The 14,719-nt window shown below is 34.2% G+C and overlaps 2 protein-coding genes across 2 annotated transcripts; both read left to right on the top strand.

Moving 5' to 3' along the window:
• Nucleotides 1-1,388: 1,388 nt before the first annotated feature.
• LOC132162190 (uncharacterized) lies at nt 1,389-3,267 on the top strand. The gene is made up of 2 exons (XM_059572456.2): nt 1,389-2,142; nt 2,892-3,267. The coding sequence occupies exons 1-2, from the start codon at nt 1,489-1,491 to the stop codon at nt 3,048-3,050; spliced, it is 813 nt and encodes a 270-aa protein (XP_059428439.1). The 5' UTR covers nt 1,389-1,488; the 3' UTR covers nt 3,051-3,267.
• Nucleotides 3,268-6,306: 3,039 nt separating this feature from the next.
• On the top strand, nt 6,307-9,022 carry LOC132192351 (Protein kinase superfamily protein). The gene is made up of 7 exons (XM_059607664.2): nt 6,307-6,425; nt 6,677-6,933; nt 7,074-7,200; nt 7,293-7,566; nt 7,770-7,902; nt 8,029-8,115; nt 8,887-9,022. Exons 1-7 carry the CDS (start codon nt 6,332-6,334, stop codon nt 9,010-9,012), a joined length of 1,098 nt encoding a protein of 365 aa, XP_059463647.1. The 5' UTR covers nt 6,307-6,331; the 3' UTR covers nt 9,013-9,022.
• Nucleotides 9,023-14,719: the final 5,697 nt, after the last annotated feature.

Here is a 14,719-nt window from a genome sequence, read left to right on the forward strand (position 1 = left end):
GAATTTATTTGTTTGACTTTCTAGCACTTCTCTTATACGACTCTAGTCTCTACTCAACTCCCTTACTAACTTACAACAAAGCCCAAAACCTTAACATAATTACCATTAGAATTTCAAAGTAAATGGCCCATTAAAATTGACTTATTATAAGAAAAGCCCATTGATCCAATTAAGCTTGTTAAAGGCCAACTAACTTAATTGATCGATTACAAGTACCCTTGCTTGCCAATCTAATATATATATATATAGCACTTTATTTTTCATTTTCTATTATTCCTTTTTATAGCCCTCACTTTTTTCTTGAAAAGAAATAAAAAAAAAAAGTAATTTTATATGTCTTTGTTAAATTACTAATTATTTATCTTAAAAAATAGCATACGTAATTATTTAAACTAATATTCTAACACCCTCTTTAAATGTGAGGCCAAATCAAGGTTAAACTTTTAAAATAATTGATGATTAAATTTGAATTAGAGGTGAGGTTCGTAGTTCAAACCATCTTCTTGTAATTCATCTCCCATTAAATTAAATATTCGACGTGTTAAATTTTACTTATTGAATAAGAGTTAAACATACACGTGAAAAGATATTAAAATATTAATTAAATAATATGTAAACTTTTATTCCATTCTGAGCCATTCTTTGATCTTAATCCCTCCAAATTAATCTTCAATAACATCAAATTTGGGACATAACCTTTTTTGAACCTCTAAATGATAAAAAAGAAGTCCCTAATACAACCTAAGTGCCTAATGCTAGAAATTTCTTAAGCCTTATTTTTATTTATTTATTATTATTTTTTTTTAAAAAAAGAAATTCTTTCATCTCTTTTATTCTTTCATACAAATGGGCTTACATATATATAAAAGTAAAAAAATTAATAATAATATGTGTTGCGTTTTTATTGGGTATGACGTAACAAAGTTATGGATTCTGTTAAGTTACTTAACGATAATTGATTTCAGGGAATAAACTGTTATTTTGGCCTATCTTGAGGATCTATAAATTATTTTTTATACCCTTATAATTTATAATTTAGGCCAACTTCAATAACTAATTTTACATTTACAAGGCATAAATGGTTTATGCTTCTTGTCTATTTCGTCATTCTTTCATACTTTCGACTAGACAATTCTAAGAGGATTCATTCATGACTAGGAATGTCTTGGGTTGTCCGAACACCTACCAGGGCAAATGGCCCCTTAAGGACCTCTCAAAAATCCTGGGGTAGATCGAAAAGACAGGTGAGAGCCCAAAGAGAATGACTTTTCGGGCGATTTTGGGTATTCCTAGTCCAAAAACAAGCTATTCAGCCCAAAATCATCAGTCATTACCCAAATCCATCCCCAAAACCCTAGCCCTTTACTCTCCTCGTATAAATATCTCTCATCCGTGTAACCGTCCGATTGCTGTTATCTCCCAGCGAGTGCGCTCTTTCTCGCTCTCTAAGCCTAGGCCTCTCTCTCGCACCTTTCTACAAGGACAACGATGGCTGAGCGCGGTGGAGGTGACCGTGGTGGATTCGGCCGAGGCTTCGGTGGTGGTCGCTCGAGGGGAGACCGCGGCCGCGGAGGCCGGCGCAGGCCACGCCGTGACGAGGAGGAAAAATGGGTGCCGGTGACGAAGCTGGGGCGTCTTGTGAAGGCCGATAAGATAAAGTCGTTGGAACAGATCTACCTGCACTCGCTGCCCATCAAGGAGCATCAAATTGTCGACCAGCTCTGCCCTGGCCTCAAGGACGAGGTCATGAAGATCATGCCAGTCCAGAAGCAGACACGGGCCGGTCAGCGCACCCGATTCAAGGCCTTCGTCGTCGTCGGCGACAACAACGGCCACGTCGGGCTCGGCGTGAAATGCAGTAAAGAAGTGGCAACCGCCATTCGTGGCGCCATTATACTGGCCAAGCTCTCTGTGATCCCCGTAAGGAGGGGTTACTGGGGGAACAAGATCGGCAAGCCCCATACTGTGCCGTGTAAGGTCACTGGTAAGTGCGGCTCCGTCACGGTCCGCATGGTGCCTGCGCCACGTGGAGCTGGAATTGTGGCCGCCAGGGTTCCCAAGAAGGTCCTCCAGTTTGCTGGGATCGATGACGTGTTTACCTCATCCAGAGGCTCCACTAAGACTCTTGGAAACTTCGTGAAGGTTGGTTTGCTCTCATGCTTAATCTGTTTTTTGCTTAATCTTCATGAGTCATGGTTTGTGGCGGGCGTTGAGAGGGTCTCACCTATAATTTCAGTTCATTCTAATTTTTATTGTACGTGACTGCATTGGATTTTGTGATTCCATAGTAAGATATAGTCAAATTTCTGGAGTTTCGTAAAGTTTCAATGAAGATATCAAATCAAATTATGTTTCTTGTATTGTCAAAACGCTTTATTATTAACTAAAGAAACATCAAACACGAGGGTAGCCAACTCCATGAAGCGTAAGCTTCAAAATGAGACAATGACAGGGGGAGAGAACATGAAAAACAAGATAATACTATTCATTCACCATGTATTACTTATTAAGTTTAACGGGGTTTGGTCTGTATCTTGTATCTGCCAATGTGTTGTTCGTGAAGTTGTATAGGTTTTCTTAGATCCGTCTCTGATTATGGATTCTCAAGTTCTCTAAAATAAATTTTGGGAAGTGGCTCCTTAGCTCCCTTTGTTGAAATGGACTGAATCTAAAAATTCAAAGTATATGGTTTTTTAGATAGGGCTGTAAAGTTATAGAATTGATAATGTTTGAACCTTGGTTCTGCTCCATGTTAAATTTTACCCTTTTCAGGTACTTGTTATTTTGTTATTAATAGGGTTTTTCTCTCTAATGAGCATTGCTGGTTATTTGATGTATGGTTTACTCGTTGACCATTGTGTTTATTTACTTGTTTTTCTCTCCTTCTACAGGCAACTTTTGAGTGTCTGCTGAAGACTTACGGGTTTCTTACACCTGACTTTTGGAGGGAAACTCGCTTTACAAAGTCTCCATTCCAAGATCATACAGACCTGTTGGCAAAACCAGTTGGTAAGTTAATTTTGGAGGAGCCTGAGAGGCTTGATGCTTGAGCTAGATGTTTTCTATTTCTTTCGAGGGATAGTTTGATTCCTTTTGGGTATTTGACTGTTTAATTAAGTTTTGGTTCGGATGTCTTCATGCCTACTTTAGCTATATGTTTTATTTTGTATGGATACTTCTGTCTTTATATAATGTCCTTGTCATTTTGATTATCCATACCAACGGCAAAATTATTGTTTTGGGTTAAGATATCCGTTTTTGATTATCCATACCTATCGATTTTAATTTATTTTTCTGATGTGATTCCATCCTGGGTCCATAGTAAACTTACTCAAATTTGTGGAGTTTCGTAATGTTGCAATGAAGTTTTGATATCAATTCATATTATGTTTTTTGTATTGTCAAATCGATTTCTTTTCAGCTAAAGAAACCTCAAACACGATTGTAGCCAACTCCATGTAGCGTAAGCTTAGACCAAGTCAATGAATAGGGTTGTATTACATATCAAGTTCAAAGGGTTTTGGGTTTGGTCTGTATCTTGTTCTGATGCAGATGGGATTTAGGTGGATGTGGACATTTTCATTCGAGTCAGCAAATTGAAGGAGAATGTTATCTGTTATTGAGGTCTGACAAATATATTCCTCAAGGGTTGCTTTCATTTTGTCATAAAATGTTATTCCTCAGTTTCCAGAATTTTATGCAGGTGAAATATATTAGTCAACGACAGACATGCTAATTTAAGGTGAATGTGGGGCTTATGCTTCTTAGAAATTTGTTTGTCATCCATTCTCTCCCCCATCCATCCCTACGCTTTTTAGTCTCAGCCCTCTCATGTGACGAAGGCCCATAATCCCACAAAGGAACTCAACAACTCTTTTCCGCCATTGCACCTATAGCATGTTAGCTTCTCTTACATTTTTTGTTTTATTTTTTGTGAGAGGTTTTTTTTTTTTTTTTTTTTTTTTTTTTTTTTTTTTTTTTTTTAATAATTGGTCTTGTTTATTTGCCTTTTTAGTATTCTTTGGTAGTTTTCCGTTGGTTTCTTGTTACGTTGGGGAAAATATTTTCTGTACCATCATCTCAAATTCAATTTTCTCGGGATTGTTTCGCAAATTGGTGGTTGTTTTTCGTTTTTTAGTCAAACTGTTTCCAATAGTTTATGAAAACTTAAAACAGTGCTCAATGCATTTGGACAACTCTTTCCACTTGGGAAGAAAATAGAAAGCTGTTTGGCGGTTCTATATATATTTTTCTTTTCAATTTTGTGTTTTTTTCTACCTATTGGGTACTTTCCAAAATGACTTGAACATCTAGCACAACTCGGCAGGGCAATAAACAAAAGTAGGCACAATGTGAAGATGACTTTAAACCCACAACAATAAACCAAACTGAGTTTTGGAAAATCGTCGAAGTCTAAACATATTAAACGAGGAAAACCACAATCATACTGCAGTAGTCTACATGTTTACCGTACGGTGATACAATAAAACAAGACCATTACATATGCTTTTAAGCTCCCAAACCTGATCATTATCCCCGCCAACCGGGCTCTTTCAAGCTATATAAGTAGATAATGTTTGGCGGTGAAAGATTGTTTCAATGGAGGACGATGTAGTTGGCATTCCACAATTGGGTCTGATTCTAGGTTATAGTTGATCCACAATTTGCAGGGATCAAGAACAAAATAAAGACAAGCGATTGATGTTTCACCAACCAAATAAATCTGGCGTCTCAATAAGAATGTGGAGTCTCATTACATAAAAAGAGCAATCACAATTCTCATTGAAGAAAACATATTTTTTAATATCATAATCTATTTCTATAAGAGTACAAAAAGCATTTAAATAGACATTGAAAATAAACCTTAACCCTAATTTGACCAACTTTGAACCAAACCCGTTTAACGTAAAATATAAAATCATAATCCTAATAACTTAATTAACTAATAGGATTTGAATAAAATTAAAAGACATATGATGCTTTATTTTTCAGCCTACTTCACTACCTTTGATGGCAAAGGAACAAAAAGAAAGATAAAAAAACATTGTCTCTTAAGACATGTCTGATATAAAATTGTATCTTGAGAAATATGTCCAAAATGCCCTCATTATATCTTGAGAAATATGTCCAAACACATCTGGACTGACTCAAATGGAAGGGTTGCAATCCTTCCTGCCGGTGATTTTAAACAAAATTGTAGAAAATAATTACTTTGAAATTGCGTTTTAAAAAAATTACATTTTTATACTTTTGAAATTACAAATTTTACTAAACGCTTAACATTACTTTTAAAATCACGTATATTTTAAAATTGTTATTTTTAAATCGCACATTTTTAAATGGAAACCCAAACCCAAACCCAAACGGACCCAGATATAGAGATGAAAACGCACGTTTCACGGTTTCTTTTGGTTATCAAAACGCACCGGTGTATGATTAGAAAATTTTTGGTTACCAAAACCCACGTTTCACGGTCCAACGGTTTCTTTTGGTTGAATGCACGCACCGCACCTTAACCACTTCCCCGGTTCAGAGTTTAAAATTCAGCAATAATGACACGTGTCTAGTGATTGATTCTGATTGGGCTACATGATTGAATCCATCATGTGTTTGACAATTAAGATCAATCGTACGACGTGCAAACGTGGGGTGCACTTGGGCGTAGGGTGGGTCGTTTTAGCGGTTAAACAATCCAACCGAGTTTCCCGCGGAACAGAGAGACATCTGCCTCTTCCCCAAAACAGAGAATCATCAGAGGAAGTTAGAGAACAACGACTTTCTCCTTCCTCTGTTTTTGTTTTTTTAGATCTGTTTCCTCTGTTTCCTATAATCTTAATTCTCACTCTTAGCACATTTCCCATTTTTCATAATTCTCTGCCTCTGTCTCCCTGACTGCCAATTTATTTTTTTTTGCTTCTTGGCCCTTGTCGGGTCGACTGGATCCAAGGTAAATGTTTTTTTGTTTTTTTCAGATGTTATTTATATTTGCATAGGACACAAACATGGCATATTAGCTTCCATCAAATTTGCTTTTTCCTTGTTAGATTAGGTGTGCCACCTTATTTTCATTATATTGTGCTTCGAGATTAACACAAAGCAGGAGAACCTTTGAGAATTAGAGAAAAATGCAATTGTTTCAATTAATTTTACAATAAATAATTACGACCACACTTGTAAGTTTTCCATTTAGTTCGTGGGTTTTTCACTATTTTTCTTTTTAAATATATCAGATTTGACGTATGGGTTTGAATTGGTATAATTGCAGGAACAATTTCGCATTTTTTTCATGGGTTTTTGAGAATTCTGATTCGCTGCGCCTACAACTTGAACTATGTTCTGCTGTGGAGGTGCAGAGGAGGAAACCCTCGGTCCACCAGCTAATCAATATACTGCACCCCCTAGAGGAGGAAACACATATGGTGGCGGTAACATATTTAAACTCTTCTTTTTTCTTTTTAAATCTCTATTTGTTATCCATTTTAGTGCTCAAGAACATATTCAGTTAAACAACAAAGAAAGATGTCTGAATTCTTCTACTCTTCTGTCAAGGCAACAAGACGCAGTTTTTGCCTCTTATTGTACATGTCTTAAGCTAAAAGCTTGATGTTTGAATGTTCTGTCGCCAAGATTTTATCTTGAGCATCGTTTATGAAATATTGTATTGTGTGAATTATAGGTGGCGGGAGAGGAGAGCCAAGGGGTTCCAACGTGGTCAAAAGTGGAGCTCCACAGAAAGTATTACCCATTGAAATACCGGCTCTATCATTGGATGAATTAAATAGGATGACTGCTAACTTTGGCACAAAGGCTTTGATTGGGGAAGGCTCTTACGGCCGTGTGTTTTATGCAAAACTAAGTAATGGTATGGCTGCAGCAATAAAGAAACTAGATGCCAATTCATCACAAGAGCCTGACACTGATTTTGCAGCTCAGGTGAGATTTTTTAGTGTCGGGGATATAAAGAGAAATGTTGGTGTCAATAATTTGCTCATATTCTCTTACACATCTAATGGTTGATTTGTCATGTTTGAAGATTTGGTTCATGATTTTGATGAAATCACGGTTTCATGCAGTTATCAATTGTTTCAAGACTTAAGCACGAGCATTTTGCTGAGTTGCTCGGGTATTGTTTGGAAGCAAATAACCGGATCTTGGTATATCAGTTTGCGGTAAAGGGTTCTTTACACGATATATTGCATGGTATGTGTCCTGTTGTAGCATCCAGCTCTTTTTCTTTGTCTCCAGTCCACACCCACATGGAATTCAATTCAATTTTTGTTTCTCTAATGCAGGGAGGAAAGGTGTGCAAGGAGCTGAGCCTGGTCCAGCTCTGAGCTGGAACCAGAGAGTTAGGATTGCCTATGGGGCAGCAAAAGGGCTTGAGTTTTTGCATGAAAAGGTTCAGCCTCCTATAGTTCATCGTGATATCAGATCCAGCAATGTCCTACTCTTTGATGACTTTCTAGCAAAAATTGCTGATTTTAACTTGTCAAATCAGTCTTCTGATACCGCAGCTCGGCTGCATTCAACTAGAGTCTTGGGAACATTTGGCTACCATGCTCCAGAGTAAGCTTTAGCTTCTATTTTTTTCTACTTTTGTAAATATCAAATTCATTAGAGCCAGAGCCTCTTCTGGGATATGAAACTATGAACTGAGAGTATTAAGAATTTTAGAGCATCAAAACTGATAACCTGAGCTGAGTACATGCTCTCATGATTTTCGCTTTTTTTTTTTCTTCATTTTTTTAAACATGATTGCTTGCTGTCAGGTATGCCATGACAGGGCAGATAACTCAGAAAAGTGATGTTTATAGTTTTGGAGTTGTTCTCCTGGAGCTCTTGACAGGTAGAAAGCCAGTAGACCATACCATGCCCAAAGGTCAACAGAGTCTTGTTACTTGGGTAAGGGTTTTTGTTTTTGTTTTTGTTTTTGTTTTTTTTGTCTCAGTTGCTTTGATTTCTCTTAATTTGATCAGTTGCTTCTTCCACCACTATATACACCTCTGATAGCTATTCTAACCACTACAGGCAACACCAAGATTGAGCGAGGACAAAGTGAAGCAATGTGTAGATCCCAAGCTAAACAATGACTACCCACCAAAGGCCGTTGCTAAGGTTTCTTCATTATTCTCTCTCTTAACATTATCATTTCACAACATACAAGATTTTAAAGCTGTAAAATGTTTGTCGAAGCACGAAAAAAGAGTGCTTCAATCTAGGTTCGATGATAACGGAAAGAATTCAGAATTACCTCCATCCATGTTAATATTATTGCAATGAAACATAGCAATGGGAAGCTCATTGGTTATTTGTAAAATAAGGGAAATCATGGCTTACCTATAGATAAAGCATGACTGCATGAGTAGGTTGTTGTGAGTACACATGTGAGTGTTGTGTCCCACAATGAGAAAATATAAAAAGAAAATAGTGCTTAATATATTAGCCCATTAACTTAGGCTTTTAGGCTAGAGTTGTGTTCTACTATGTATATTAATGTACTCTGAGTAAAAACTCTATAATCACTTTATCTCCCAACATAGGCATAGGTTAGAAGAATGAAGATTATTGTTTTAGATTTTCAGCTGCTGAGGTTCTTTGATTCGCTTGAACAAACATGGCTGAAACCACCTCTCTTTCGATTCTAGCAATTGCATTTTCTAGCTGATCTTGAAATGCTGGCAGACATATTTCTATTTAGAAATCATCTCCACCAAACTGTTTATTGATTATATGACTGAGATCCCTTGCTATCATGTTGAATTCAAAGTATAAACACACCCCAACTAATGTGCTTGAGGCATATTTTAATTCAAAAAGTTTTGAGGAGATTTGTTTCTTCAGAAGAGCATTCAACTTCTTGCCATGTTTTTCATGTGATTGTCTCAGTTGGCAGCAGTTGCAGCACTTTGTGTTCAGTACGAGGCAGATTTCAGGCCAAACATGACAATCGTTGTGAAGGCTCTCCAGCCACTTCTTAACTCAAAACCGGCCGGCCCAGACTCTCGTGCCTAGAATATTTACCTCAGAATCAGACAAAACCTGTCTTCTGTAATTTGTAACTTCAGTTGTTCCTTTTTTTTTTTTTTTTTCCCTTTCATTATACTACACTGCACATAACCTGCGCCATGCGCGAGATTTTTCATTATAATTTAATTTCAAAATTTAAACGCAACCCATCTTAATTTTCATTATAAGTTAAAATAGGTGTGTGGAAAAATCTATCACGCATTTTTTAATGAAAAATACATACTAAAGGTTATACACCAGTACATTACTGAAAATCTACCAAACATGTACTTAATGAAAAGTATAAAAGAAAAGAAAAGAGAGAAAAAAAAAAGAAGAAGAGCAAGACGCACACTTGAATTCTAATGATCAAAATATTAATAGAAAATTAGTAGGAAACTCTAATATTATTAATGTGATACTTATTATATTGCAATACAAATAAAACCTGTAAGGTTCTAATCATTTCAGAAAAATACCGAGTAAAATAAGCAAAATCTTCTTTCTTCTTTTTAATACAAAATAAAACACACATTTCATCATGTGAAAAAATCAGAAAACGCTAAGCTTACAAACACATTTTACAAAAAAACTTTTACAAACTGATGTGGCACAACATGAATGAGTTTCTCAAAATTTGAATTTATCTCATATCCAATCATATTGTGCCACATCAATTTGTAAAATTTTTTTTGTAAAATGTGTTTATAAGCCTAGCATTCCTCGAAAAAAATCTATCATGCATCTTTTAACGAAAAGACACACACATATATATATACACACACCACAATTTTAAAAAAAAAAAAAATAGCAAGAAGAATACATGGATTATAATATAGAAAATTAGCATGAATATTTAATATTTTTAGTGTGGCAACTATAATATTTCAATACAAATCAAATGAAAATAATATTGAATATTTGAAAAAAAAAATACAAAGGAAAATAAACAATTTTTTTTTTGTTTTAATAAAAAATTGTTCCTATAGATATGCATGGTTTAAAAAGAATTTTTTTTTAAAAATGGGCTATATGACCGATTTTGTTTTTAATTTTTTATAATTTTATGACTTATATGGCTAATTATGAGTAGTTAATTAATGTAGTATGTTTTTAAATTCTAAATATTGTCTTTATATAGTTTTTGAAAGTAATAAATTATGAGAAAATAATAATGTACATTAAATTTTTGAACTTAATGAAATTACATATAAGGAAAATTATTGAAATATAATTAAATGTTCTTAATTAAGCTAATTTAATGACTGGTTCACTTTTAAAAAATTAGTTAAAAAATTATGTCTTAAAAAATAGGTTTAGTCTTAAAAAAAAAATGGGTTCATACCACATGTCGCAATTCTACACTACCTCGAGTGATTCGGCTTTTATATATATATATATATATATATATATTTGTGTGTTTGTGTGTGTGTGATTTGACTGAATTAAGAGCACAACAAGATTCATATGTGCTGGTTGAGCTCCCGTGAACTTAAAAGCTACTTAGTGTGCATTGAGTGGACCAGAGTTCTAAAACTTTCTCCCATGATATTAGAATCAAAGACAGAATATATACTTAACTAGAGATCATATGAACTTCGAGCATAAGATTAAATGGTTGAAACCCACATACGCCATGAGCTATTAGTTCTTATGCTATTAGGTCTGGTAAAACCCTCTCGATACTACCCTAGCCCGCCATTATTGAGTCCGGTCGGCTTCCAACAAGCCTCGGCTTGGATTCAGTAACGGGTTTTAGAATTTTGATTGGGTCGGGTTGGAATTAAAAGAATTTCTAACCCGACATGGTAATATAAAAATCAATTTCAAAAAACCCTATGAGCATGTTTGAGATTGTGTTTTTTTAGAAGAACTTTAATATAAAAAATGGCAAAAGTTTCATTTTTAAGCTTTTATCAAAAGTGCGTTTTGGTCATTTTTGAGCTTTTTAGACTGTTAAACGCACTTTTAGACCTCTCAAACACACATTTAAACAGACCCTAAGTCACGCCTTGAGACATGAAATATTGGCTTAGAGTTTTCTTTGAAATCCAACACCATGGGTTCCTTAACAAACTTTATTGGCTTTCCTTGACAAAATTGCACTGTTCTAATGTTTTAAAGTTAGAGGGACATCATTCAACTCGTTACGAATACGAAAATTAAAAGGTTGTGTTTTATTCCATCGTATTGTAAAAAGGATAAAAAAGCACAAAAGAACATTTCCTTACGTGTTCTTCTTCCTCACCACCTTCCCCTTCACACCCCCAACCAAAAAAGAAAAAAAAGATTTTGGCTAATAATATCACCAACAAAGTAGAAAATAAACCTCTATAATATGTCATTTTGGAGTAATCAATCATGTCTTTTTATATCTATTCCCATTTGAGGGGAGTGCTAGGGAGCTAAACAAATGAATTCAGAAAAATTTATAAACTGACGTGACAGACCGTGAGTGGCAGATAAAGGATAGATAATTGCATTTTTTAATTTAAAAACCCTTGCCACATCCGTTTGAAAATTTTTCTGAATTCATTTGTTTGCTTCCCTATCACTTCTCCCATTTGAGACTATCTTATCATCTCACCCAAATCTTAAAAAAAAAAAAAAAAAAAAAACCTCTAATAATGGGGGATCTCTCTAGAACATAAAACTTGTGGCAAATTAAACATTTTAAATAGGAGATAGAAATATTTTGGACATTTTCATAGTTTGTCCACTTCGCAGCCCCTCATCTGTCAACAGCATGACAACACCACTCACACACTCTTCTACAATCAATGAAATCAAATGACAACACTATCACCACAATAATGGACAACATTGTGCGATATTTATTACATTACTCATTATCTATCAAATTTTATTGTTTAATTTAATTAGGTAGTGACTACCACCAAATTGCCACGTGAGTTTATAAGAAAATTATAATAGAAATTGTAATACCTCAAATATTTTTACATGAGAAAATTACAGTTTATCCCCTTAAAGTTGACGACGTTTTTCAATTCGAACATTAAAGTTTCAATTTTTGCAATCTACCCCCACAAAGTTTCAATTTTTTTCAATTCAACCAATATTATCTCAAAATTCCCATATTGCCCTTGATTTTTATTTTTATAAAAAAAAAAAAAAAATTGAGGGTGCAAAAATGGTCAGATGGCCAAAGAGCCACCCCGAATTTTTTTATAAAAATTAAAATAAAAATAAAAATTAGGGGCAATATGGAAAGTTTTGGATACAATTTGTCAAATTGAAAAAATTTAGAACTTTGGGGGGTAGATTGCAAAAATTGAAACTTTGGTGTTCGAATTGAAAAACGCCGTCAACTTTAGAGGGTAAACTGTAATTTTTTCTTTTTACATTAAGTTAGGATTAATGTTTTTTTTTTTTCCCCACTACTCACAAACTCTACATGAAATTAATAGGCTAAATAATACAACCCGAATTTGACATGCAAAATGAATTGTAACCGTCACATTATCCAACACTTTGGTGGGGAAACCCATGTGAATGATATTCGAAACCTATGGGCAAAGAGAACTTTTTTTACCTTGGTAATTTTCCTATGTGATACGCAATAAAGTTCAACTTTGACTAAAGTGATTTATACATTTTAAAAGCATATACTCTTAGTAAATAATAATAATAATAATAAAGCGTTTTGCAATGTTACCATTATGCTAAACAAACCAAAACAAAACAAAACTAATACCCAGAGACAAGATAAGGAAAATAGGAGGCCACAGATTACTGCCCAAAAGTTCATAAAATCCAACTGCTATCGTCCATCTGGAGAACACGTGGCATTGTGTGATTCAGCATTGAGGATCTCTTCTCAGTATGTTTTCTGTAGAGAATCTCTCCCTTGCCTAAAAAAAAAAAAAAAAAAAAGAGAGAAAAAGACAATTTTATTCAAATTTTTAATATTAAATTGAGATTTATTCGGTAAAAGTTAGATGGTTTAGATTTTGATCAGATATTAATTTAATAGACTAAATTAAAATAATTTCTTCTCACCTAATTTGAAAAAAAATAATAATTATAAAAAGAAGAAAACGATGGAAATTGTACCCACGGTTCCTGTGATGAAGGAATAAGGATGTAGACTCATGTTGTACACTGAAAAAAAAAAAAAGAAAAGAAGAAAAAAAAGATGTAGTATAGACCAGAAGAGTCGAGGTCATTTACGTCTTTTAGAAATGAGACCTGAACCCACGATTAGTCGTCGTCACTATTTTGGAACAATTGAATTGATTACCAAAAAATGTGCTCATTTCAAAGTTTGCAAACTTCTGAGTTTACCAAAAATAGAAATAAAAGTTCTCAAGAGGTAGTTTAATCGGTTAGGATCACGCCTAATGAAGCGATGGTCACTAGTTCGAATCCCCCTTCCCCATCTTGTGTAGACATGTCAAAAAAAAAAAAAAAAAAAAAAAAACCGAAAAAAAAACCACTTTGTTTGATAAAATTTTTCTTATCCTTTTTATTTATTTATTATTTTTTATAAAAAAATTAACATAAATTTAAAACACATAACACTCGAAACAATTTTCACATTTATGTCATATCAAAACACCGTCGCCTACAGGCCAAGTACTAGTCACCACCGACTTTTGACCAGTGGTTGGTAGGCGGCAGAAAAAATCAATTTCCAACAATGTCAGGTCAGTAGGCATAACGGTTTTTAAGAAGACGGAGTTCCAACCCGACTCGACATTATCGTAATATTATTTTTGGTACTTAATTAAAACGACTTTATTTTTATCAGCAAAACATGACATTGTTTTAGATGCGTATATATGCATCGATTTCTCAAGAAGCTTTGAAACCCTATCATTTTTGTGCCCTTTTGACGTTCATCTTTTACTATTAGCTTCACAATTTACACCTGCGTCCCCTCTAAGCCTCTCACTGTCTCTTCAAATCTCAATTCAATTCTTATGCCTTCTCATTTCTCGCCTATTGTTCATCGTTGTCACCGACTTGGTTATGGTGATTAATTACAAAAATGCCCTTCGTCGGAAAAAACCGGCAAATTTACCGAATTTTAGGGTGATTAGCGAAAGTGATATTCTCGACATTATTTAGCACCCATCCCGATGTAAATTTCTTATCCAGTTATCCTTATATAGTCCAATTACTATTTTTCTAATAACACCTAGAATCGTGTCCCCGTTTTGAAGAGATTAATCTAGACCTTGACATAATTTACAAATACAAACTAAATAGGGAGATTGAAAGAAGAAGTGAACTCTTCAATTATGCATAATTATTCTTTTTTGGTGGCACCTAACCAAATCAGCCACCATGTATGACTAGAGGAGATGTTTTTTGTTTTGTTTTTTTTTTTTTTTTAAAAAAAAAGAGTATGACGAGGGTTAATCTTACATCCACATTTTTCTTAATTACATTGAATGAGAATTATAAACTTAGAGCCTATAAATTATTCTTTGGTTTATACAATTTTGTGCTACATTAACACTAAAACAAGGGTCCAACCCATTATACAAATGAGCAATTAACTCAATGCCAATTTGTTTAACTAGGCATATATACCCCACTTTCACATTTAGGAGTCATAAACTAAATAAGAAAAAGACCAAAAAACCAAAAAACAAATAAAAACTTTGATATTATTAGCGTTGTCTCGTGGCATATATATATATATATATATATTTTTTTTTTTTTCTATTTCGGGAAAAATAATGAA

This window comes from Corylus avellana, chromosome 10 (assembly GCF_965113065.1).
Source record: "Corylus avellana chromosome 10, dhCorAvel1.hap1.2, whole genome shotgun sequence".
Lineage (NCBI taxonomy): Eukaryota > Viridiplantae > Streptophyta > Magnoliopsida > Fagales > Betulaceae > Corylus > Corylus avellana.